The sequence below is a fragment of the Dipodomys ordii genome, unplaced genomic scaffold (assembly GCF_000151885.1).
Source record: "Dipodomys ordii isolate 6190 unplaced genomic scaffold, Dord_2.0 Scaffold35, whole genome shotgun sequence".
In the NCBI taxonomy this organism is placed as follows: domain Eukaryota; kingdom Metazoa; phylum Chordata; class Mammalia; order Rodentia; family Heteromyidae; genus Dipodomys; species Dipodomys ordii.
Genome location: NW_012267251.1, coordinates 1457674 through 1480455, shown reverse-complemented (window position 1 = coordinate 1480455; position 22782 = coordinate 1457674). Strand labels below are relative to the sequence as shown.

Sequence of the window (22782 nt, the reverse complement as noted above, 5' to 3'; positions counted from 1 at the left end):
GGAGCACAACAGCTGGGTGCAGCAATGCACACCCGCCAGGTACAACACAGGGAAGTACAAGCAGGCCAGCCTTACTTTGAAAATAACCCATGCAAAAGGTGCTGGAGGCATGGTTCAAGCGGAAAAGTGCCAGCCTGGCGAGTTTGCGACCTTGAGTTCAACTCCCAGTACTACCAACCAAACCAAACCAAACCAAACTCCCTTCCTGAAAGGCCTCTTAGAGACTTCGGGAAGCCTCCAGGAACAGAGATAGGTTTGGACCTTCCTATGTGCTCAGCTCTGTGCCTGGCTAATAACTGCACCCATTCTGTTCAGTCAGCCCAGCGACACACACTCATTCTGTGCTGTGCTGGGCAACATGGGCATACTGGAGAACAGGAGCACAGCAAGTAGGAATCACACACAGCATTTGTGAGAAGGGGAAAGGGGGTGCTGTGGGAAAAAACAGGCGAGAAACACCCGGAGCCTTGCTGTGGCCCCATGAGAGCCTCTCGAAGCAGTGAGGCTGCAGCATGCAAACCGACGGCAGAGCTGGGGTAGGAACCTGTCACGTTCCAGCTAGGAGCCTAGGCTGAGGCTAGAAAAAGAAGCCAAGCCAGGCTGAGTGAGAAGGGGACTGAAGAGTCCCCTCCAAAAGTCTCGGGTCTCTCTCCTCTTTCCCCTCCCTTTCCCTCCTCTCCAAGTGGGCAGAATGGAAGCCAGCAATCACTTAGAGCAGGGGGAGAAAGGGTGGTGGAGAAACGCTCGCTTACAGCCGTCACCCAAAGGGAAAGAGGACAAGGAGTGGGGTGTTCACATGGCTTCTGCCCAGGGCTCCCCTAAACCTCCTCAAACCCTACCATGCCCACAGCTCCAGAGAACCGCCAGGTCCCAACAACAGTGTCCCACACAGACTCTGCCCCAGGAAGCGTGTCTTTCTCTCAAACCACGGCTTGAAGTTACACTAGGGCAAAGGTACTGTCTCCCTGTGAGTAACGAGACTGAGGGCGGTGGCGTGGGAAGAAAGAACAAAGTTTGAGAAACTTGCAGTGCGGCTACTCAGTCAACAGCTTAATGACTGGAAAATAAATAAATCAGGACCCAAGCGTCCCCTTGGGTCCTGCTCTTATTTAGTTACACATCTGTTCTGCAGTCGGATGAGGGAGCTAATTACTTTTCTATGACATGTATGTATTTTGTGAGACACCACACTGCACCAGTTAATAATAATCTACCGTCTGTTGACATAAAATGCTTAAATTAATAAAAATCGAAGTGATACACCTCATGGCAAAGCCTACTTCACTGAAAGGCAGGATGGCAGCAGGAGTAATTTTCCTGGGTGCAAATGACTGAGATGAGCTTTAGTGGCAGCATGAAGAGCCCGTCGGGGAAGAGCTGCCCTGGCTGTGGTGAGGGGGGCCAGGCGTGCGGGGGAGGGGGCCGGGCGTGTGGGGGAGGGGGCCGGGCGTGTGGGGGAGGGGGCCGGGCGTGTGGGGGAGGGGGCCGGGCGTGTGGGGGAGGGGGCCGGGCGTGTGGGGGAGGATGGCTTCCGCTCCCCAGCGGGTACCACAGCACGGAAGCTGTTAGACAGCGGGGCTCCATCCCCCGTAACTGCACCAAACTGACAACAGCAGCTACTTCCTCTTTATATCTATGTACTCAATCGTTAAGGTCAGAAAAGAAATGTGGAAAGGGTATAACTAACCCTTGAAGCTTTATGAGTAGTGAAAATCCTCTGCCCTTCACCGAACGCACCTTTTATAACCAGACACCAACTTGCTAGCCCTGCAGAAGCTGCTTCCTTGAAACTACAGGCAGGGTGGCGGACCACTCCGTCGAACGGCTACCATCCGGCCCACTGCGCTGACACGGACAAGTGTCTTATAAGCCTTGAAACCACCCAAGAAAGCCCTGAAATCCAAGACACTCCGTAGTGTTTACATTATTTTCTACCTATTTGGTGCTCAATGAACAGATGTCCTTTTGTTTGTAAACTCTCCTGCTTCTTTCTCACTTGCTTGAAAAACGTAACAAAATGCAAAACAAAAACGATTTTTAAAAACTAGGACTTGGTGTGGTTTGAATCTCCAGCACGTCTGGCTTGGGGTGGGAGGAAGTCGGTCACTGTGGATGTGCTGAGAAGACATTAAGGCCCCGGCCGCTGCTCCTGTCATTTTCTCTCTTTGTTACTTCCCGACCGTATGAGATAAGCAGCCCGCTCCCCCACACATCCCACCATGGCGTCCTGAGCTGCCACAGGTCCAAAGATAAGGAGCCATCCTATCCTGGACTGAGACCTCTGGAACCAAGAGGCGGCGTAAACCCTCCTCCCCATACAATGACCTCCTAAGTGTCAGAAAGCTAACCAGCACAGGCCCTCAAGTCCAGGAGTATATTACCCGTGTGGCACTTTCTTCTGTGTTGCCAGAGTAAGAAACCAGCAGGAAGCACTGCTCCTGACCATGCCACACCCCAGTCCTCACAGGTCGCTCGATTACTTGGGTCAGGGGTCTTTACCCAGGGAGGCCCACACTGATACCGTAGGAATGTGGGCATGAACACGCAGGCTGCATCCTTGCCTGGGTGGTATGTGGGGCTTACCTTCCAGGAGCTCTGGACAGAGTGTCGTCTGTTAAACAACTAAGGGAAGGGGAGGGCATTCAGTAAATATTGTGGATCATCTTGTCCCAAGAAGCAACAGACAGAGGTGAAAACAGCTTCCACCTCGAATGAGTGATCTAAACAAGAAAAAGAATCCCATTTTATAAGGTATAGAGTTTGTTCTAGTGGTGGAAGACCTGATTTTTCTTTGTAATTCCAAATCATCCACATGCCTGAGAACTTCTCAAGCCAAGGCACAGAGTTCTACAACCTGAGGCTAGCAGCTTCCCGGGAGCTCACAGCCAGGCAGATGGATGACGGTTCTCACGGCCCCCTCAGGTGAAACGCAACTGCAGCTCTGTAAAAAATCCAGGTCAGTACCTCTGACCCAAATACCTGCGGTTTGCGTCTATTTCCATGCTCGCAGGGGGACTAAGAGCCACAGGGTCTCCTCGGGAGGAGCCCTTTCTTCTGTAAGCTGGAGACTTTCTGTGCCCCTAACCATTTCTTCCAGTGTTACTTTTTCCTGGTGTTCTCTGACATCATTAGGAGTTTTCTTCCACCTTTTTTTTTTTTTGGGGGGGGGGGCAGTTGTAGGGCCTGAACTCTGGGCCTGGGCGCTGTCCCTCAGCTCTTCAGCTCAAGGCTAGCGCTCTACCACTTGAGCCACAGCTCCACTTCCGGCTTTTTTCTTTTTGCTTATGTGGTGCTGGGGAATCGAACCCAGGGCCTCAGGCATGCAAGGCAAGCGCTCTACCACTGAGCCACCTTCCCAGCCCTTCTTCCACCTTTTGAAGTTACAGGGTTGTTGGGTTACTGCGTGTTCAGAGCAAGGCTTGAGAAGAAGAGCTCTCAGTCTCTTGATGAGCCAAAAGGTGATCGCATAAAACAAAGGAATGTGCAATTGGTACAAGGCTTTTGACTGACCTTCTTTAGGACATGAAGCTGTTATAAAAGCAGACGTTCACTTACACGATGTTGAACTTGGGGAATTTTCCTCATCATCTGAGCTGTGTCTGAGCCCAAGGGAGCCTTTACCATGCTGTGTTGAGTATAACCTAACTGTTTAGAAATGATGTTTTAATTTCAGTTGTAGAAAGAATAACTTATTAATTGGCTGCTGTTTTGTGTGTTCTGTTTTGAAAGGCACAGTAAATAAAGAAATTAACATGAGGAAGGTATTTAAAAATGCCACGATTAACTACCTTCTGACAAAATCAAGATGAGTCCAAATCAAGGATGGGGACATTTGCTGCCTAGAGGAGTTTGGTGACAAATGTGGCGGCAGGCAGCTGTTTCGTGACACTTTGTCATTACAGTCAGGGAAGCATTACTGCGCCTCTCAGGGTTCAGGTCTCTAATTTACATGCCAGGCAGAGACAGAGGAAGCCCACAATCTTTACTCCTTGGAGTTCTCAGAGTCGGAAAAAGACGAAGCAACCTAGACTGAGAAAAAGATCATGAGATGACACTTGCAACTGACACCTTGACCATAGGAAGTGTGGCTGGGGTGGGGGCCACAGGGCCACAGGAAGTGGGCTGGGGTGGGGGCCACAGGGCCACATGAAGTGTGGCTGGGGTGGGGGCCACAGGGCCACAGGAAGTGTGGCTGGGGTGGGGGCCACAGGACCACAGGAAGTGGGCTGGGGTGGGGGCCACAGGGCCACAGGAAGTGGGCTGGGGTGGGGGCCACAACGCCACAGGGCCACAGGAAGTACGGCTGGGGTAGGGGCCACAGGGCCACAGGAAGTGGGCTGGGGTGGGGGCCACAGTGCCACAGGAAGTGTGGCTGGGGTGGGGGCCACAGGGCCACAGGAAGTGGGCTGGGGTGGGGGCCACAGGGCCACAGGAAGTGGGCTGGGGTGGGGATCACAGGGCCACAGGAAGTGCAGCTGGGGTGAGGCTCACAGGGCCACAGGCCACAGGCCCCGTCTCAGGGAGAACAGAGCCACATGAAGGTGCCTAGGGGCCCTGCCCTCTGTCCCAAGGAGAAGCTACCTCCTGTGATGTGGGGACAGCACATTCCAGAACTGACATGGCAGCTATGGTTCTTACGGCTCACGCCCCTGCCTAGGACCTCTCCCCATATCTCACGCCGCACTACAGCCAGGGCTGTGCGGCTCTGAAATCAGGAGCCCTGCCCAACGCCTGCCAGTCCTGCCCGGCTTCGCTTATTCAGAGAAGCAACATGTGGATGATGTGCAGGCACTCATGTTGGGTTCTGACTGCTTACACACTTGTCCAGGCAGGGCAGAGAAGTATCTTTTCTGAAGATTGCATATTTTGGTTACGGTGCAAACTTTACAAATGAACACACACGGCTCAGATGATTGAAACTGGAGCACAAGCCCCTGGGGCCGGCTGTTCTCATCTCATGCCACGGGCAGCTCTGCCCTTGAGTTTACAAAGTAGGGGAAAGAAGTAGGGAAAAAAAAACAACTCTGCTTCACTAATGACCTTTAAGTAATTGATGACATTTTAAATTAGACTCTAGTTGCCATAATAATTTCATTGAACAGAAAATTCTCACTTCCTTCAAATATATTTTCTTTTTTGGACAAGTATGATTTCCTCTTTTAGTTCCCCTGCTCCCTTCTTCTTCTTTTTTTTTTTGGGGGTCCGGTCGTGGGGCCTGAACCTGGGCCTGGGCGCTGTCCCTCAGCTCTTCAGCTCAAGGCTAGCGCTCTACCACTTGAGCCACAGCGCCACTTCGGCTTTTTTTTTCTGCTTATGTGGTGCTGAGGAATCGAACCCAGGGCCTCAGGCATGCAAGGCAAGTGCTCTACCACTGAGCCACCTTCCCAGCCCATACCCTGCTCCCTTCTTGCAGCCCACAGCCCAGCCGATCACACGGATGATCACACACACACACACACACACACACACACACGCACGCAAGCACGCACGCAGGGAACTCGTTCTTTGTAGATCGCCAGGCTGCTCAAGGCTTCCTAACTCAGGCGCCGTGGAGGGTCTCAGAAGGGTCTAATGAAGGAAGTATGAGAACTGCAAAAGACCCGACCCAGGTCCCAGAGATGCGGCTTCATTTGCACAGCAGCAAGTCAGAGGCTGTGGGCCTAGAACGGAAGCCCCGGGAAGTGGGCAGCCTGCCAGCTCCCGGGTGTGCCCAGAGTCCCGAGTGGATCCCGTGGGTGCTGCACCTGGAGGGCCTTGGTCAGGAAGGGTGGCACCTGGAGGCCGGGAAGGAGATCGGGGCCTCCCTCCGCGTCTCCTTCTGCCTCTGGAGACTTGGATGCCGAGCAAACCACAGACTTCCAAGCACGGTGTTTGAAGCTCAGGCCCTGAAGGACTCTTCTCTCCTCCAAACCCATCATCATGCGGGAAGAATTATAAAACAGAGACCCAAAACAGCTCTGCCAGTTCAAACACAAGATAAGCATTTCTTTGAACCAACCAGAGAACAGAATTGAAACGTAAAGCAGTGAGCAGAGCTGAAGCCCCTGCGCCGAGGCCCAAAGCAGGTAGGAGGGACGCAGAAGGAAGACGGCAGAATCTGTGCTACGGCCTAGAGCCAGGGAACAGGGGACAGCTGCTGTGCTTGGAAACACAGGTAGGAAACTGGGCGGGAGAAGCCAGAAGACAGAACAGCCAGCGTGCTGTTTGGTGACCAGGCCCGCACAGGCCTTGATGTCACGGACAGCAGACCGCACCGCCGGCACATCCACGGCTAGACTGGGGCCTGCAAGGTCTGGGGAGTCAAAACTACCAAAAAGGAGGGAAAATTCCAGAATTAGAAGGAACAAAACTAAAGCAGTCATCCACCAGAAACAAGCCTGCCACAAAGAAACTGCAAACCCAGAGCGAATGCAACCGCCAACAACAAAATCATCCAAAGAGAGAGAGAGAACAAAAACCATCGAATGTCGTTTCTCTCCATAAAACAAAGCTTGGTGGAATGAGGCTCAAAGGCACATGATTAGGTTCTTTACTAGGTAACTGGCATAGGAATGTGCATTAGAAGAAATGAGGTTACAGAACGAAAACGGAAATAAAACACAGAGAGAGATAGGAAGGGTGGAGGGAGCTCGCGCGGCGGCCCCACGCCCGGCTTGCCTCCAAGGACCGCAACTAAGAGAGAAGAAAAAAGCGAATCTGAAATCCTAGAAATAATCAAGAAAAGCCCCCCATTTAGAGGAACACAGAACCATCGTGACACAGCACCTTGTAAGTGAGCTTTGGGAACGGGCGGAGGCCGCAGCTGGGCAGGGCCAGCTGGGCAGACGTTCCCAGCTCCATGCGGGTGTCCTGTGGGCACTAAGGAGGGACCACAGGGAGCTCTGGCTTCCCCCGCTGACCCGCAACACCCCTCCGGGATGGGGCAAACAGCAGCAGGGCCGCCGAGGGGGCCCGGCTGCCTCCCCCTCCCTCCTTCTCTTATTTGGAAGACGCCCGGCAGCCGCGCCACGTGCACCACAACTGTTGCCTCCGCCCGTCCACGTGGAGTTGCATCAGGTGTGCGTGAGTGCGGGGTGGGGGCTCCATGATGGGGGTGGGAAGAGGGTGCGTGAGGGACCTAGCCCCAGGGGCTAACAACTTCTGAATCCATCTTTTAGCTTTTGCTGCTGAGAAATTTAAAGCAAATCAGATTCATCAGAATCATTACAAAACGCATCCTATGAACTGTATTCTAGGCCAATAAATATAAAGTGTAAGGTTACGTCAGACTTGGGAACTGTCCTGCCATGGGTCATTTGGACACTGTAAGAACACTCACGGGCCACATTAAGCTGTGGGGACAGCGGGGCTGTGGCTGGGGCAGCAGCGAGGAGATCTGTCTGTCTTGTTTTGGGTCTTTATGGTCCACAGGCCAGATGTTCCCCACCCATGTGCACAGTGTGCATGCAGTTGTGTGAATGGATGTGTGTGTGCCTGACTTCAGTGTACTGTCAAATAAAGTGGTAATATTGATAACAAGATGAACCATAGGTTTGATCCCGGGATCAGGACTTTGGAAACAACTGAATGCCAAACTAAGAATCTGAAGTGTATCCTGAGCACTGAGGAGGTTTAATGCCGAGCAAAGTAACAGCGAGGACACGATAGTTCGTGGGAACGTTTACTCTGAACAGCGTGAAGGGTGGATGGGGGAAAGCAGGTGGGGCTACCTCAACCTCAACCGTCGGGGAGCAAGACAGTAGAGCTCGGTGTAATGACAGGCATGCTATTTTAAAAGGAGAATTGTTAGAGGCCTTAGGAAAAGAAAAAAAATTCTAGTAAAGCACTGTGCCATCCAAGGGAGTTCGCCGCGCACCATGTGCCATCCAAGGGGGTTGGCCGCGCACCATGTGCCACTTGCAAGTATGGAAGCGATCAGTTCCCGTGGTCTACGGCTTGTTCGCATTCTGACCTGATCAAGCCGTAAAACAGCCCAAGTCATTCAAACTTCCCTTAGGTAGTAAGTTTATTTCTTCCAGAAACTAAGCTGCTGTTGATTACATATGGCAATTACATGCATGCAAATAATGCCAGCTATAAAATGGTCCTACCTTCCTGTAACATAATATTATGCAAGTCCAGCAACAGACACACAGCTGTCTGTGGGCATGGGGTAAAAACTGTTGGATGCAGAGAGCTTGGAAGATAAGCTCCCCACTCCTGTCTTTTCTATTACATTACGTATTTTCGGTGGCATATACTAATCATATAATGTGAGGTGGTTCACTGTGATACTTCCATGTATACATATAATGTATTTTGATCATATTCACAGCACCTAGTACCTTACTCTCCCTCCTCTTTCCCTTTCCCTTTTTAAATCTTTCTTACAAGTGGGTTTCACATGACCTTTTCATACATGTACACTTGGGTCATACATGGCTAGCTTTCCCCTTCCCGCCTCCCACTGGTCCCCCAAGATGGACCCCCGAAGTTCCAAGTAAAACAGAAAAGCATGCCTGAAAAATTCAAGTCAGGAACTGGAGTGTCATTACTTTTGACTGCACTGTACCAACCTGACATCACACCTGACCTCAAGCCACGTTTGAATTAATTCTCTCTGGGGGATGCACTAAGTTGAATAGCAGGAGAGATTGGAGTGGGAAGTATATGTAACCAAACAGGAAAAAAAAATTGAGACAAATGGGAAAAAATAACTAAGTTTATAGTCTCATTTGAGTGCATATTCTCCGCCTCTGAGCAGGAAACATGTCACAGAGACATCAGCCAATAGGGCTAGCGGGGCTTTCTGACTGCGCATCCGAGTCTCCGCATGACACCAGAGGCGGGCTGGCTTGCCTGGGATCACGGGGTTTGTTGGGAGTGGCCTGAACGGCAGGAGACTTCTTGACTCCACCATCTAGACAACCTGCAGGGTTCGTGTTATGTACCAACCTGACGTCACACCTGACCTCAAGCCAAGAAAGAGCACTGCTCTCTCTCTTGAGCGAGTGGCCTCATGCAAGGCGGAGGCTGGTTCTCCTGCAAGGGACAGGGCGCTCCTGACTTACTGCTGAAGCTAGAAGCACAGCCATGTTTTGCTTTGATCTCAACTGAAATATCAGCTCTCCCGGGGTCTGGGCCCTGCCAGCTTCAGACCACAATGCACGCCACTAATGCGACAGGTCTTTAGTTGACTGACTACAGATGACCACGGGACTTCCCAACCTCTATAATCACAGGGCCACTTTCTAACATCAATCAATCAGCTAATCACTTTCTCTCTCTCCAAATACACACACACACACACACACACACACACACACACACACACACACACACATGTCATGAGCAGCATAATGATATTCTGATCAAGGACAGACTGACGATAAGACAATGATCTCGTAAAATTTTAACAGAGCTGAACAAGTCCTGTTTCCTAGCATCATGCAGTAATGTTCTAGTGCAAACTTGCCCATGAGGAGGAGGTGGTACTGCCAGTGGAATAAAGGACAATGTACAGTAACGTACAGTATGCAACACGCGATTGCAAATGGCGATGCTACTGGTTTATGGTTTACTATATTGTACGTACTTCACTGTTATTTTAGAACTGACTGCTACTGACCAAAACAAGCTTACTGTGGAAGAGTTATGTTGTGCTATTCTATGTTTGTGCTGTGATAAAAATCACCTAGTGACGCATTTTCCAGAATGTATCCCCACCGTAAAGTGACCCATGGCTGTGTGTGTGCACACGCGTGTGTGCACAGACACCCACACGTCTCGTTGGTTCTCTCTCTTCAGAACCCTGACTCATACAATATTAAATAAGTTTCTAGCTCAATGGAGTAAGAGAGAGCAAAGAAAATGACCTGATGTGGTGAGGATGCTGTAGAAGGCATTCGCATCCCTTTGTCCCTGGAGTCAACTCTGAAAAGCTAAAAAGTTTCCTGTCCTCATTTACAGCCTCGTGCGGCCCACGTGGCGCAGCTCGGACAACGAAGCGCAGGCGGCGTCCCTAGGGCACCCTCCTTTGTCGCTTTGGTGGCCCCCCTTTCCCTGTCCAGAGCTTGGGCCCCTGTGATCAAAAGCAGCGCAGGAGAAATAAGCAAGGTGAAAAGAAGAGGGGCGCTCATGACGAGCCCTGAGCAGCTGCTCCAGTCCTGGATCACGTCTCCAGAATTAGACCCGCTGTGCCCTACCTACTACAACCTGTTAATTTTATCTGTAGCCAACCCTTCCCTACACCTCAACATTTACAATAAAAGCGAACAGACGCCAAGGTTTAATAAAGCATAATTCATTAAAGCGTTTTGTCACACTTGTGACATCTAAGAGGAACCAAATCCAAGCGCACTCCCATTCCCCAGAAGGCCTGTGGGACGCGGGCGTGGCGTGGTTCCCTTCAGATCACCGTGGGGGGGGGAGGGGCGGCTTGGGGTGCCCTGCTCCCTGGCTCCCTGGCCGCTGGCAAAAGCTAACTCTAGAGTGCACCGGGGCCGTGGGCCACGAATCCAGTGTCTCTACTAAATGGTTTCTAAAAGTCCTTTTTCTCACGAAACTATGTTCTTGTCTAGTATAGCACCCCAATGAGAGCACTGGCCTTCCTCAGGGAGCTAGAGCCAGGGTCTCTGTCCATAGATGCTCAGGGGCAGGCAGGTCCCTGAAGTCCCTGGAGGACGTGCAAGCAGCCTGCAGTGCAGGTGGAGGACCAGAGGGAGGGACACACAGCCAGGCCACCCTTTCCTTCCCGCTATCCCGCAGCCACACCTACTCACTGACAGCAAATGAGGTAATGATCGCAAGCACTAACACCATCAACAGCTACACAAAAGCACTCCTCCATCAGATAACCCAATTATATACCAATTCCAACAGGCTCAAAATGAGGAGCGCACCCCAGGACCCAGAGAGGGCTCCATCTTTATCTGCTGGCATTCAGTCTGGCTCTTCCTCCTTAGTGAGAACAGAATCTCCCTGTGATAACACTTTCCAAGAAAGCCTTGTGGAACTTATTTTAGAGAGATAAACTAGATAACACTTGGTATATTATCGGTTGTAATGGAATCTAACTCTCTTACTACATAACAGCCTTGGGCCTTTTCTATCCTTGAATTCCGTGTTTAATGTCTGTATTCCCCAACTGTAAGGCCCACAGAACCTCACCTGTGCTTAAATCAGCCTGGCAGGGAACAGAAGGTGCAGGAAATAACAAGTACATAACCTGTGTACTCTGAGGGACCTTTGTATTTTTGTTTTTGTCGGTCCTGGAACCTGAACTCTGGGCCTGGGCGCTGTCCCTCAGCTCTTCAGCTCAAGGCTAGCGCTCTACCACTTGAGCCACAGCACCACTTCCGGCTTTTTTCTTTTTGCTTATGTGGTGCTGAGGAATTGAACCCAGGGCCTCATGCATGCAAGGCAAGAGCTCTACCACTGAGCCACCTTCCCAGCCCTGGGTCCTTTGTTTAACAAAATAAAAGCCGAATTCTCTGGAAGTCTTCGAGAAGTGTTCCACTCTGGCTCCATGCAGCTTACCTTGTCCTTGGTTTGGCACCGGACGCAGTCACACTCAAAGTAGTACTGGCTCCTCAGCTGCTCCCGCCGCTCCTCGCTGGTCATGAGCACGTCCAGGTAGCAGATGGTGAGCTGCAGGACCAAGAGGAAGCGATCACACAGCCGCTGTGCATACTGCAGGGAGGGCACTGGTACTTGTCAGAGTAAAACTTAAAACTTACATTTATTACATAACAATAAGAAGAGAAGATGCCTCTTAGCGCCCCCTCACCACACAATTGCACCAGATTTTGATGTGTTTCCTGTCAATCTTTGTGCAGTGTGAACATACACACACACACACACACACACACACACACGTCACATATTTAGTTAGTAGAACTCAGCTTGTGGCCTCTGTATTTTTGTCTGAATCACACCTTTTTGTCCTCCACTGGACGGTAAATTACAGGAACTGTTTTTTGTACGTTTGGTACTACGAAGGTTTAGCCATAAATTCTAACGGCTGGTGACTGGAGAGGCCAAGTCCATCCTGGCAATCAAGGGGGCAGCAGATGACGTGGCCAGATTGCTCTTAAATCCTCACGACTCCACAGTGCCGCCTGGAATTCAGCCGCACCCCGTATGCTATCATTGGATGAGAAGACGCATAGTAAAAAGTGCGTCCGAGTGTGCGAGGAGGAGGAGGAGGAGCTCCGTGTGAGCATGCCCTCGCTGGCGGGGTCCCGTGGTCATTCCTCGGGTCTGTCATGTGCAGTAACTAATGCCTATGAAAGGGCAGCGGGCGCACGCGGAGAGCCCCCGGCGGAGAGCCCCCGGCGGGGAGAGCCCCCAGCGGAGAGCCCCCGGCGGAGAGCCCCCAGTGGAGAGCCCCCGGTGGGGAGCCCCCGGCGGGGAGCCCCCGGTGGGGAGAGCCCCCGGCAGAGAGCCCCCGGCGGGGAGCCCCCGGCGGAGAGAGCCCCCAGTGGAGAGAGCCCCCGGCGGAGAGCCCCCGGCGGGGAGAGCCCCCAGCGGAGAGCCCCCGGCGGTGGAGAGAGCCCCCGGCGGAGAGCCCCCGGTGGGGAGAGCCCCCGGCGGAGAGCCCCCGGCAGCTCTCCAAGTCCACCAAGTCACAGGTCTCTAGGCACCCCTGCGATGCTTGAACAGATCTACAGTGCACTGAGACACAGTTCCAGCTATCTAACCCACAACTGACTTCTGCCACAATTCCGCCTCAGAGCCTGTCTACTCACAGGCGGGAATAAGTCCCCTTGTGTTATCCACACTGCAACCTCAAGAGTTATTCTTGACTTTGCCACCCAAGGGCAGCAAGAACTACAAAAAATACACGGAGAACCAAGCTCTCGCTACCTTTCCGATGTCCTGTCCTTCTGAGCTACCATCACCACTTCCCTGTGAAATGCAAGTCTCAGGCCTGGCTCCAGGCCCCAGGTGCCCTGCCCTCGTTCCTCAAGCCACAGCTGTGCCGGTCAGGGCTGCTTCCGGTTGAAATGCCACAGCAGCGGCCCCTAAGGGCCACGTCCCCGCAGTGGCCTCCACACTGCGACTCCCCCCACGGACCACCAGCTCCCCAGGAAGCAGGGAGACGCTGACTCGGTAAGAGTAACTCTCTGTGAGGTTTTTTCTTTCATTTCGCTACTAGCTCATTTTTAGTGCTTGTGTAACACTAGTGTGTGATAATCCCAGGGGAAATGTGGGTCTTGCACCCCAGCAGCGCCCTGTGGCCCCGGGTGGTCTGTGGACCTGTCTTCTGGCTGGGCCCGCGGTCCTACTTCAACCAATCTCACTTTTCAGCGAGGTCTAACCCGCCCCCCCCCAACGTGACAAGCCGGTTCCCACCCCACGCAGCACTCCCAAATTCCCTCACACTTCCTTGTGATTATCTCCTTGCAACGTTTATCAGCTTGTACCACCCTGTGTAAGTCACTTCTCTGTTTTTAAAGACCAAGTAATCATGGGGGTGTGAGGTGAGGGAGGAGGGGTGGTGTTAGAGAGGAAGAGAGCGGGATCATCTGCTGAGGGAGCTGTCAAGATCTCCCCAGAGCAACGCAGACCCTCCATGTGGTTTTCCTTAATCCTCAACAAAAGCGTCTCCAGTCCACCACCAACCTGCCGTTACTTGCGTGTTATCTCCCAGGCAGAGAAGGCCGTCCCCTCCCACAGGAAATGGCTTCATCCGCGGCACTGGAGGACAGGAAACCTGTCAGGTGCACCACAGCCGTGGCCGGGGACAGAAGCTGCCGTCTGACCCGGCTGCCTGGCCGCACGGAACACAGACAGCCACACTGGAGGACCACTGGGAGCCGCGAGCTGTCCTGGGGCAGCCCAGCACAGGAAGGAGCAAGCAGAGGGAAATACCTGAGCTGCTGTGTCTGAGATCTTTCTGATACTGAGCAAAAACTGGATTTGCTGTTGCTCCAGAGCTAGGAAGAGCAGGCAGGCAAACAGTGAAAAAAAGCACAAAAGATGGGCTTTTCAAGTACATGAAGACCAGAAGGGATCTCTGTCTCAGAACTCACTGACCACATCTAGCAGTTTCTCTGTCTGCTTGTCAGTTTTCCTTTCCAGTGCTGAGGGCAGAACCAGTTGCTTGCTGGGCAAACATACCAGCACTGAGACCAGCCCGGCCTCTGCTGTGTGCTTTGTGCAGATGAACACATCATCCGCCACAGCCACAGATGAAAACGGGCAGCAGTTCCCTTTCTCACCTGCCTCAAAGTCATAAACCTAGACTAGAAAAGTGACCCTAGATTCTCCCGACCACTGACGGGGAGCCCTGGAAGCCGGAAGTCGGCAGGTTGCCGTGTCAGAGGCAGCAGCGCCGTGGAGCGTCTCTGTGGAGGGAGTCTCCTCAGACCAGACCCTGTCTCTAAAATGCGGTATCTCCAAGTTCAGTTTTATTGTCTGAGGGCTACATAAATGTAATCAAAGCTGTTTCTCTTGTGATAAATACCTATTTTAGCAGATTGGAAGGCAGAAGGAAACTGGTTCTAAAAAGTATGAAGGTTTGCGGGGTGCTGGTGGCTCACGCCTGTCATCCTAGCTACTCAGGAGGCTGAGATCTGAGGATAGTAGTGCAAAGCTAGCCCAGGCAGGAAACTCCATGAGACTCTTACCTCCACTAAACCATCAGAAAACCAGAAGTGGCGCTGTGGCTCAAGTGGTAGAGCACTAGCCTTGAGCTGAGGGACAGCGCCCAGGCCCAGAGTTCAAGTCCCATAACCAAAAAAAAAAAAAAAGTATGAAGGCTGGTCACCAGAGGAGGCAGGCTTGGCTGTCCATGTTCCAGGGAGGGGACCAAGGCCAATGCACCGCTGCAGATTACACTCCCCAGCCTCTATTTCCTTTGGGTCTTTGGTGAGCTGAGCACTTTCGTGAAGGCTCCAGAGCAAATCATACTCGCTTACTCAACATGGAACTTAAAGTGCACGATCACCTTAGAAGTGAGCTGAGTGGCTGTGGGGAGAAGTCAGATCTACAGCCAGCTGCCTCCCTGCCGTGTAAGATGACACGGGCGGCTGTACACATGAAATACACCCCGTCTACACAAACATCTCATGTGCACGCATGCATTATCATCCACATCCACGATGGCTGAAAAATAAGCGAACAGCCATCTCTGTGCAGGTGTGCCTGCGTGCTGGCCTGGGAACAGGCCACACCGAGAGGGCTTCGCAGGCAAGTGCCTCATGCTCACCTCTTCTCCTGCCTCGATGTCACGGACTGCACGCAGGAGGAGGTGGGGCCCGTTGAACACAATTGAGCAGTTGGGGTCGCAGCTGTGGTTGAGCAAAGACATGCTGAGGGAAAGAAAAGAGGAGACGTCAGAGGCCAGCAGACAGAACCCACACCACAAAGGCTGGGGGAGAAGACACAGGATTGAGGTTCAGGCCCCGAGGGCACAGAACAGCGCAGGCGGGGGGGGGGGTGTGTGTGTGTGAGGCAGTGCTTGGGAAGGCCGGGCCGGGCCGAGGTCAGGGCAAAGGTCACAGCGGGCAGCGCAGAGGGCGTGCTGAGGGCAGGTTCGCCGGTTCCCTCTCTGGTCCGGTAATGTGGCCAAAGCACAACGTGCAAATGGCCAAACCAGCTCAGCTACAGCAGTCTGGTGAAATGATCCTGAAATGATCAGCCCTGGGGGTGCCCGGGTCTCAGGGCCCAGCATCCACTGCTTACTCGAAGCCACCAGAGAGCAAGCGTTCGGGTGGGAGGAGGTGTCTTGCCACTTATGCACAGCACAGAGGTGCTGGCGTAAAATCTAAGACTTTTGCACCTTCTTGGCTCTGGGGACAGCGCTGCCTGGCTGGCTGGCTGGGCTGAGAGGGGAACTGTTCTCCATACCTGGGGTACAGGCCAACACCGACCTCCTGCATCTCCGCATTGCAGATGGTGAAGGAGTTGCAGATCACCTGGAAGAAAGGGAGACAGCCACTTCAGACACTCCTCTGGGACTGAGCAGAAGCCTCTCGTTGAAGCTGCACCGAGGAGACCCAAGCCCAACATGGATGCCGGGAGAATTGCAAAGGTCCCTGCAGAAGAGCTGGGGTTTTCAGTGCAAGAGCACTAACACCCGGGGGGGGGGGGAGGCGGAGGCTTGCACGGTGCTCAGATCTCGGCCTCCCGCCCCCCACCCCCCGGCTGGGGTGACAGGAGACAGCGCCAGCGTGCGGCTTATCCACACATCTTAAACAAACACGAGTCTTCTGGGGGACTGCAAAGGCGTCCTGCCACGGGAGGAGGCGGCGCAGGGCCAAAGCTTCCACGCTGTTCGTGGAAACTCTAGACATTCGTCGGGGTTATGGAATATAAATGTTAACACATGCTTTCATGGATAATCAGAACTTTAAGGAACTAATCTACCAATGGGGGAAAAACCCACCAGATCTAATTCGCTAACATTTGAATCAAATCAAAATTAATTTTCTCTTTAGTATGAAGCAAATCAAAGACTTTCCCAAAATGTATTTATTCTAGTGGATTTTTTATTAAGAGGAAGAGCTGGCAGGGGGAAGCAGCAGCTCGGGGGACTCCTCGGGAAATGTTTCTCGCCCAGGGATGTAGGTGATGTTTCTCATCCGTTAGCATACTTACCCCCCACCCCGTGGTGATTTAACAGTTACTCGCCCTGTACAAACCGGCAAGGGCACTTGAGGGCAGAGGCGGTGTCTCAGTTGGGCCTGTTCTCCCGTGCCTAGCACAATACCTGGTACCTGGATGTCACTAACAGACACAGGTCCAACCCGTGGGTGGCATGCGTATGGCTGCCCATCCTCAGATGGCCGCTACCCAGGACAGGGTCAGGGAAGGAGCTCTGGATGCGGAGGAGGGAGATGGAAGCTGGCTCCACTTACAGAAGTGGCGGGCACTTCCTCTGCCGCCAGGCAGCGTTGCTGCCCAGGGTTGCCGTCCTTTCCCTGGCTCTAACTCATCTGACCACCCGTCACCCAGATGGAAACACAGTCTCTTCCATTCAGAGAGCACAAGGACTTGCTCAGTTCTCTGCTTGATGTTGAAGACATGAACTGGCCGCTTCCCGTGCGAGGAGGTGAGCATGCACCAGCTCCCTGCCGCTCCTCCCTGGCCTCCGCGTGAGCATGCGCCGGCTCCCTGCCGCTCCTCCCTGGCCTCCGCGTGCTTCCACACTCTCTCCACCTGGGCGTCTCCTGAGTCCACTCCTTACCTTCTCTACCCTCCGGTCTCTTTCCTATTTCCACTGCTATCGGTCTACCCCTTTTCTCTCAATTCTTCTCAGCTCTGTAGTGTAACGATGGTGTTTTAAATTTTTATTTAATAAGTTCCAGCCAATTCCCTATCTATATTACTCCTAATGTTGTGTGCTATTCCTTTTGAGTCAATGAATAGCAAGTGTAGTTTCTGCCTCTTTATTAAAATGTGGGGTCTGTTCAGCAGGGGCTCCATTACAAGGAGCATTTCAGGGAATTTTTGACACAAATACTGACAGCCGTGATGGACAGGAGATATTTCTCGGGTTCTTTTCCTTATAATTGCAAGAAGAGGTAGATAGTACTCCCATGAATGTTCCAGAAATAATTGAAAAGAACTGTTCTGTTCTGTCTACCAAGAAATAAGCAAATGAAAATAAAGTCCAAAAATAACTGCTAAATATTTTTATAGTATTAACTTTGTAGAAACAATTTTCTTAGGAAATTGCATACGGGAAAATACTAATGAGTGTCTATGTCATACAAAGGCATACTTAGAAAAACATACCAGTAGGATTACTGCAGTGAAAATAAAAGCAATCAGGAGGAAAAAAAATCTTAAAAAATTCAAGCACAGGGGCTGGGAAGTTGGCTCAGTGGTAGCGTGCTTGCTTTGCATGCCTGAGGCCCTGGGTTCGATTCCTCAGCACCATATAAGCAGAAAAAGCCGGAAGTGGCACTGTGGCTCAAGTGGCAGAGCACTAGCCTTGAGCTGAAGAGCTGAGGGACAGCACCTAGACCCAGAGATCAGGCCCCACGACCGAACCTTCCCCCACCCCCCCAAAAAAAATTCAAGCATTGTTATTGCTTTAAAAACAGTTCCCATGGCATGAAACTGGAACACATATGTATTATTTTTGAGCGTGAAGCTATGTTTACTTTTCGTAAGTTTTCCTTTAAAATAGCGGAGTCTTTATGTCACGGTGCCCTTATGAGGAGACAGAAGTCCAGGGAGCTGTGTAAAGCGGTCGGGTTGCGTAAAGACAAGAAACATGACATTGCAAAAATCCCAAGAGCCAAACCCTCTGTCCTTTGGTGCAGCTTCTAGGTTCAGAAGCTGACATGTGTAGGCGGGGCGCTGGTGGCTCACCCCTGTAATCCTAGCTACTCAGGAGGCTGAGATCTGAGGATCGTGGTTCAAAACCAGCCTGGACAGAAAAGTCTGTGAGACTCCTATCTCCAATAAACTACCAGAAAACCGGAAGTGGCACTGTGGCTCAAGTGGTAGAGAGCTCACCTTGAGCTGAAGAGCTGAGGGACAGCGCCCAGGCCCAGAGTTCAGGACCCACGACCGACCAACCAAAAAAAAAAAAAAAAAAAAGCAGCAGATGTGTGTGCTCTGGGAGGCCCCTGCAGAGCAGACTCAAACGTCAGTCACTAACAAATCAACGTGGCGAGGCCATGTGTTCAGTTTTTTTGTTTTGTTTTTTATTTTGTCGGTTGTGGGGCTTAAACTCTGGGCCTGGGTGCTGTCCTTGAGCTCTTCAGCTCAAGGCTAGCTAGTATTCTACCATGTGAGCCACAGCACCACTTCCAGTTTTCTGGTAGTTTATTGGAGATGAGAGTCTCACAGACTTTTCTGCCCAGGATGGCTTTGAACCACAATCCTCAGATCTCAGCCTCCTGAGTAGCTAGGTTTACAGAGGTGAGCCACCGGTGCCCAGCCCATGTATTCAGTTTTACAACTACAAGCTTTAAGTGTAGTAGCTAATAAATGGAGAAATGAGACACAAGAAGGAAAATTGCCTTGGTTTGTCTGTTACAACAGCAAATCCGAACAGATCAGAGAAGCTCCCACCACCTACCAGCCCAGCCTCAGATGGCCATCATGATCCCAAGTCAAGAGATGTAACAAGATGCACAGCATACAGAAAGCAGCTCAGCGTCTGAAGACACAGATGAAGGCGCCTGCACTGCCTGTGCGATGGCTAGGGAAGCCCCCAGCAGAGCGCCCGGCAGCCAGAGCTTCTGGACCAGAGGCTGACAGGTGATCGCACTGTACTCCACTTGATTCAGACCCGTGGCGTGATGTGGTAGGAAGAATGGCAGAATCTGAAACAGCGGGCGCCACACCATGCCTGAAACCAGTCCGTTCTACGCCGGGACATTTTCCTCCTTTGGAATATGACATTTTATTAAATATGAATTACTTTGGCTTTTACAGTCTTTTTCTAGCCATGAAGGTAATGGTGTTGCGATCTCAAGAGTAAGAGTAACAGCAGAGAAGCGGGCCGGGGAGGAAGGCCCGGGTGGAGGAGCAGAGGCGGCGCTCCCCAATCAACGCTCACGGGCCCCAGGCGTGTCCTGTGTTGCCAGGAGGCTGATAAGGGGAGGGAGAAGGGGAATGAAGGCATCCGTGTCTCAATACCTAAGAAGATGCCTGTGTCCCTGGCCAGGGAGGAGCTGCGCGAGCCCAGCGGCTCAGAACCAACCGTGCTGTGCTCAGAGCCTGCAGCGGCTTTGCCATAGGGCCTCCCACGCTCTCCCCCCGCGCCTCTGCAGGCCCCAGTTAAAGACAAAAAGCAGGTGCGCAGACCCTGAAAGCTGGGAAACGAGAGCATCCCACACAAGCAGGCTCACAGCAGATGAAACCATGCAGAAAAGGAAAGTGCAGAGGAGCCACCGCTCACACGGTGCAGGAGACCTGAAGGGCGGAGTCTGACCCGGGCTTCGAACCTAAAATCCAGGTGCTGCTCAGTTCAGTCACCAGGACGCAAATATCGCAGCTAAAATGGACAAAGGACTTGAACATTTGACATTTGAAGATAGGATAGTATGCATCTCAAAGAAGATAAGCAGATGGCAAAAAGGTTGCTCTGCATCACTGGCGCTAAGAAACAGAAATTAAACCACCCTGAGGTCATCTCTAGAACAGCTACTAGAATGGCTGCCGTCAGAAGGGTGAAGTCAGGAGACCCCCGCACACCGCTGGTGGGAATGTGAACTAGAAATACTATCCGGAAAACAGCAGAGGTCCTTCAAAACATTAGAAATAGAGTACCACAGGCTGCAGCCATTCCAACCCGGGTACACATGTAAAAGAAGTGAAGTGAGCCACATCTGACGGGCAGTGCAGCAAGATTAACAACATCAAGACATGGCCCCAACCTAAGTGTTCATCAGTGAATGAACGGACAAGGAAAATGTGGCACATATATAAAACGGAATACTATTCAGCCTTTAAAAATAAAGATGACTGTTGGTGCTGGCTCATGCCTGTAATCCTACCTATCCAGGAAGCTGAGAGCTGAGGATCATAGCTCAAAGCCAGTCCAGGCTCAAACATCCATGAGACAAAAGTCAGAGGTGGAGGTGTGACTCAAATGGTAGAGCTCCAGCTTTGAGCAAAAAAGCCCTGAATTCAAACCCCAGTATGGGCACAAAAAACAGAGGACCGAAGGCATGGCTCAACTGGTAGAGCACCTGCCTAGTAAGCTTAATAATCTGAGTTAAAAACCTAGTGGGGAAGGAAGGGAGGGAGGGAGGGAGGGAGGGAGGGAGAAAGGAAGGAAGAGAGAAAGGAAGGGAGGGAAGGAGGGAGGAAGAAAGGAAGGGAGAGAGGGAGGGAGGACAGGAGGAGAGAGGGAGGGAGGGAGGGAGAGAGGGAGGGAGGGAGGGAGGGAGGGAGGTGGAGTAGGAGAGGGGAGGAAGGGGGAGGGGGGGGGAGGGAGGTGGAGTAGGGGAGGGGAGGGCGGGGGAGGGCAGGGGAGGGGAGCGCAGGGAGGGAGGGAAGGAGGGAGGGAAGTTAGTTCTGTAACAACACTGATGGCCGCAGGGCACAGAAAGGCAAAGCACTCACTTCTGCGCTCCAGAGGCGGGCTATGCACCCAGCACGTACAGGGTCAGGTTAGCACAAAGCAGCATTTCTGCGATCTGCCGTCTCCATGGTGAGCACACGGATAAGCAGGAGCTGCACACACGTTTCCAGCGCCGCGCCCTCCGATGATAGGAAGCAGAGATCTAGCACTTGGCTGTTTTGGTTTAGGAAGCAGAGATCTAGCACTTGGCTGTTTTGGTTTAATTTCTTACAATTCCGTGTTGTCTTCGTGGCGTGCTCTGACATCAGAGCCGCGTGCAGGCCCGCCCACGGAGGACTTCCACAGGGTCACATTTCCTTCCTTCTTTATCCCGCTCAGTTGCCCACATGGCAGGTTTTCATGAAATGTGGAACAGGCAGATTCTCCTTTTCCACATCATGGGATAAACTTGCTCAGTTTTTACCGTATTGTGCCCCGAAGCCCAGAAACGCACCATTTGTAAAACAAACCCCTTAAGACCGAAGCACGGAGCGCACCCCAAGGTACGAAAAATGAGCTAAGCATGAGCAAATGAGGCTACATCTGGACCAACACAGTCCTGAAGGCTGGGAAATGATGATGATGATGATGATGACGACGATGGAGAATTGAGAGAAGGAGATACAGGTGAGTGCTGAGAAGGCAAAATGGCGATGCTAGCATTTCACTGTTTCTAAGCATCCTCCTCAAGCTAAGGTGCTTGAAAGCAGAGTCAAATTCTGGCACACAGTTTCTCATCTTCATCGGCGCTTACCCGTAGGCATGGCTCAGCAGCACAGCGCTAGCCCAGAGAGCGCGAGGCCCCGAGTTCAAGCCTCAGTGTCGCCACAGAAACAAACTGTCGGTTTCATTATTCCACCTTGTGTTTGTCCATCAGAATGTCACACTGTCCCCCTAAATACACACAATTATCATTTGCCAATTAAATATAGAAAGATATTCGAAAATAAGGATAAACATAAATGATAATTCTGAGCATTGGTGCCAAGATATTTCATATAATAATTGTGTGTGTGTGTGCGTGCGCGCACCTGCGTGTGCGTGTGTGTGTGTGTTGGTCCTGGGGCTTGAACTCAAGGCAATGTCCTCGAATTTTCTTGATCAAGCTTACACTCTACCACTTAAGCCACTGCTCCACTTTTGGCTTTTTGGTGATAATTTGGAGATAAGAGTCTCACAGACTTCCTGCCCTGACTTACTTTGAACTGTGATCCTCAGATCTCAGCATCCTAAGTAACTAGGATTACAGTTGTGAGCCACCAGCACCTGGCTCATAGGATGCCTTTTATTTGGGTGAAATACATATAATGAATCTTGAGAATTTAAAACAATGCTAGAAAGAGAACATATAATGAATATGTAACTTAATATTTGCAGTTGGCGTGAGGCTCTAACTGTCTTTGGTGTATTAACGGAGATGTGCTTGTATCTGGCTCTCAGTAGAACAGGCACCAAAGGGGACACCTGGAAGCCAGAGTTACAAGCCAGCTCCAACTTCTGATTCCTCACAGCACACAGAGAGTATCCCCAACCCAGGCCTACGTTCTACAAACTTCCCTTTCCCTCAGGGTGAAGAAGGACCTGGCACACACGTAACCCCTGCCGCCATGACCCTCAGAAGCAGAAGGTGGCCAGGCTGGCAGTACCAGACACCACTCAGGTGAAAGGAATCAGGACCTGCAGTTCTGCCATAGCAGGAAACAAGTGCCCAGTTCTGCCCTGTGGAGAAAAAAGACGTACAAGCTTCTGAAACGTCCTGCTCTCAGTCT

The 22782-nt window shown here is 51.8% G+C and overlaps 1 protein-coding gene across 1 annotated transcript in view; it reads right to left on the bottom strand.

The window, feature by feature from the left end:
* The window catches only part of Smyd3 (SET and MYND domain containing 3), a 325260-nt gene that overhangs the window by 60223 nt on the left and 242255 nt on the right, over positions 1-22782 (bottom strand). Inside the window, exons 6-8 of the mRNA XM_013017284.1 lie at positions 15835-15902; positions 15194-15296; positions 11518-11628 (exon numbers count right to left, since the gene is read on the bottom strand). Coding sequence (XP_012872738.1) covers positions 11518-11628; positions 15194-15296; positions 15835-15902 — 282 coding nt within the window. The remainder of the gene's footprint in view (positions 1-11517; positions 11629-15193; positions 15297-15834; positions 15903-22782) is intronic.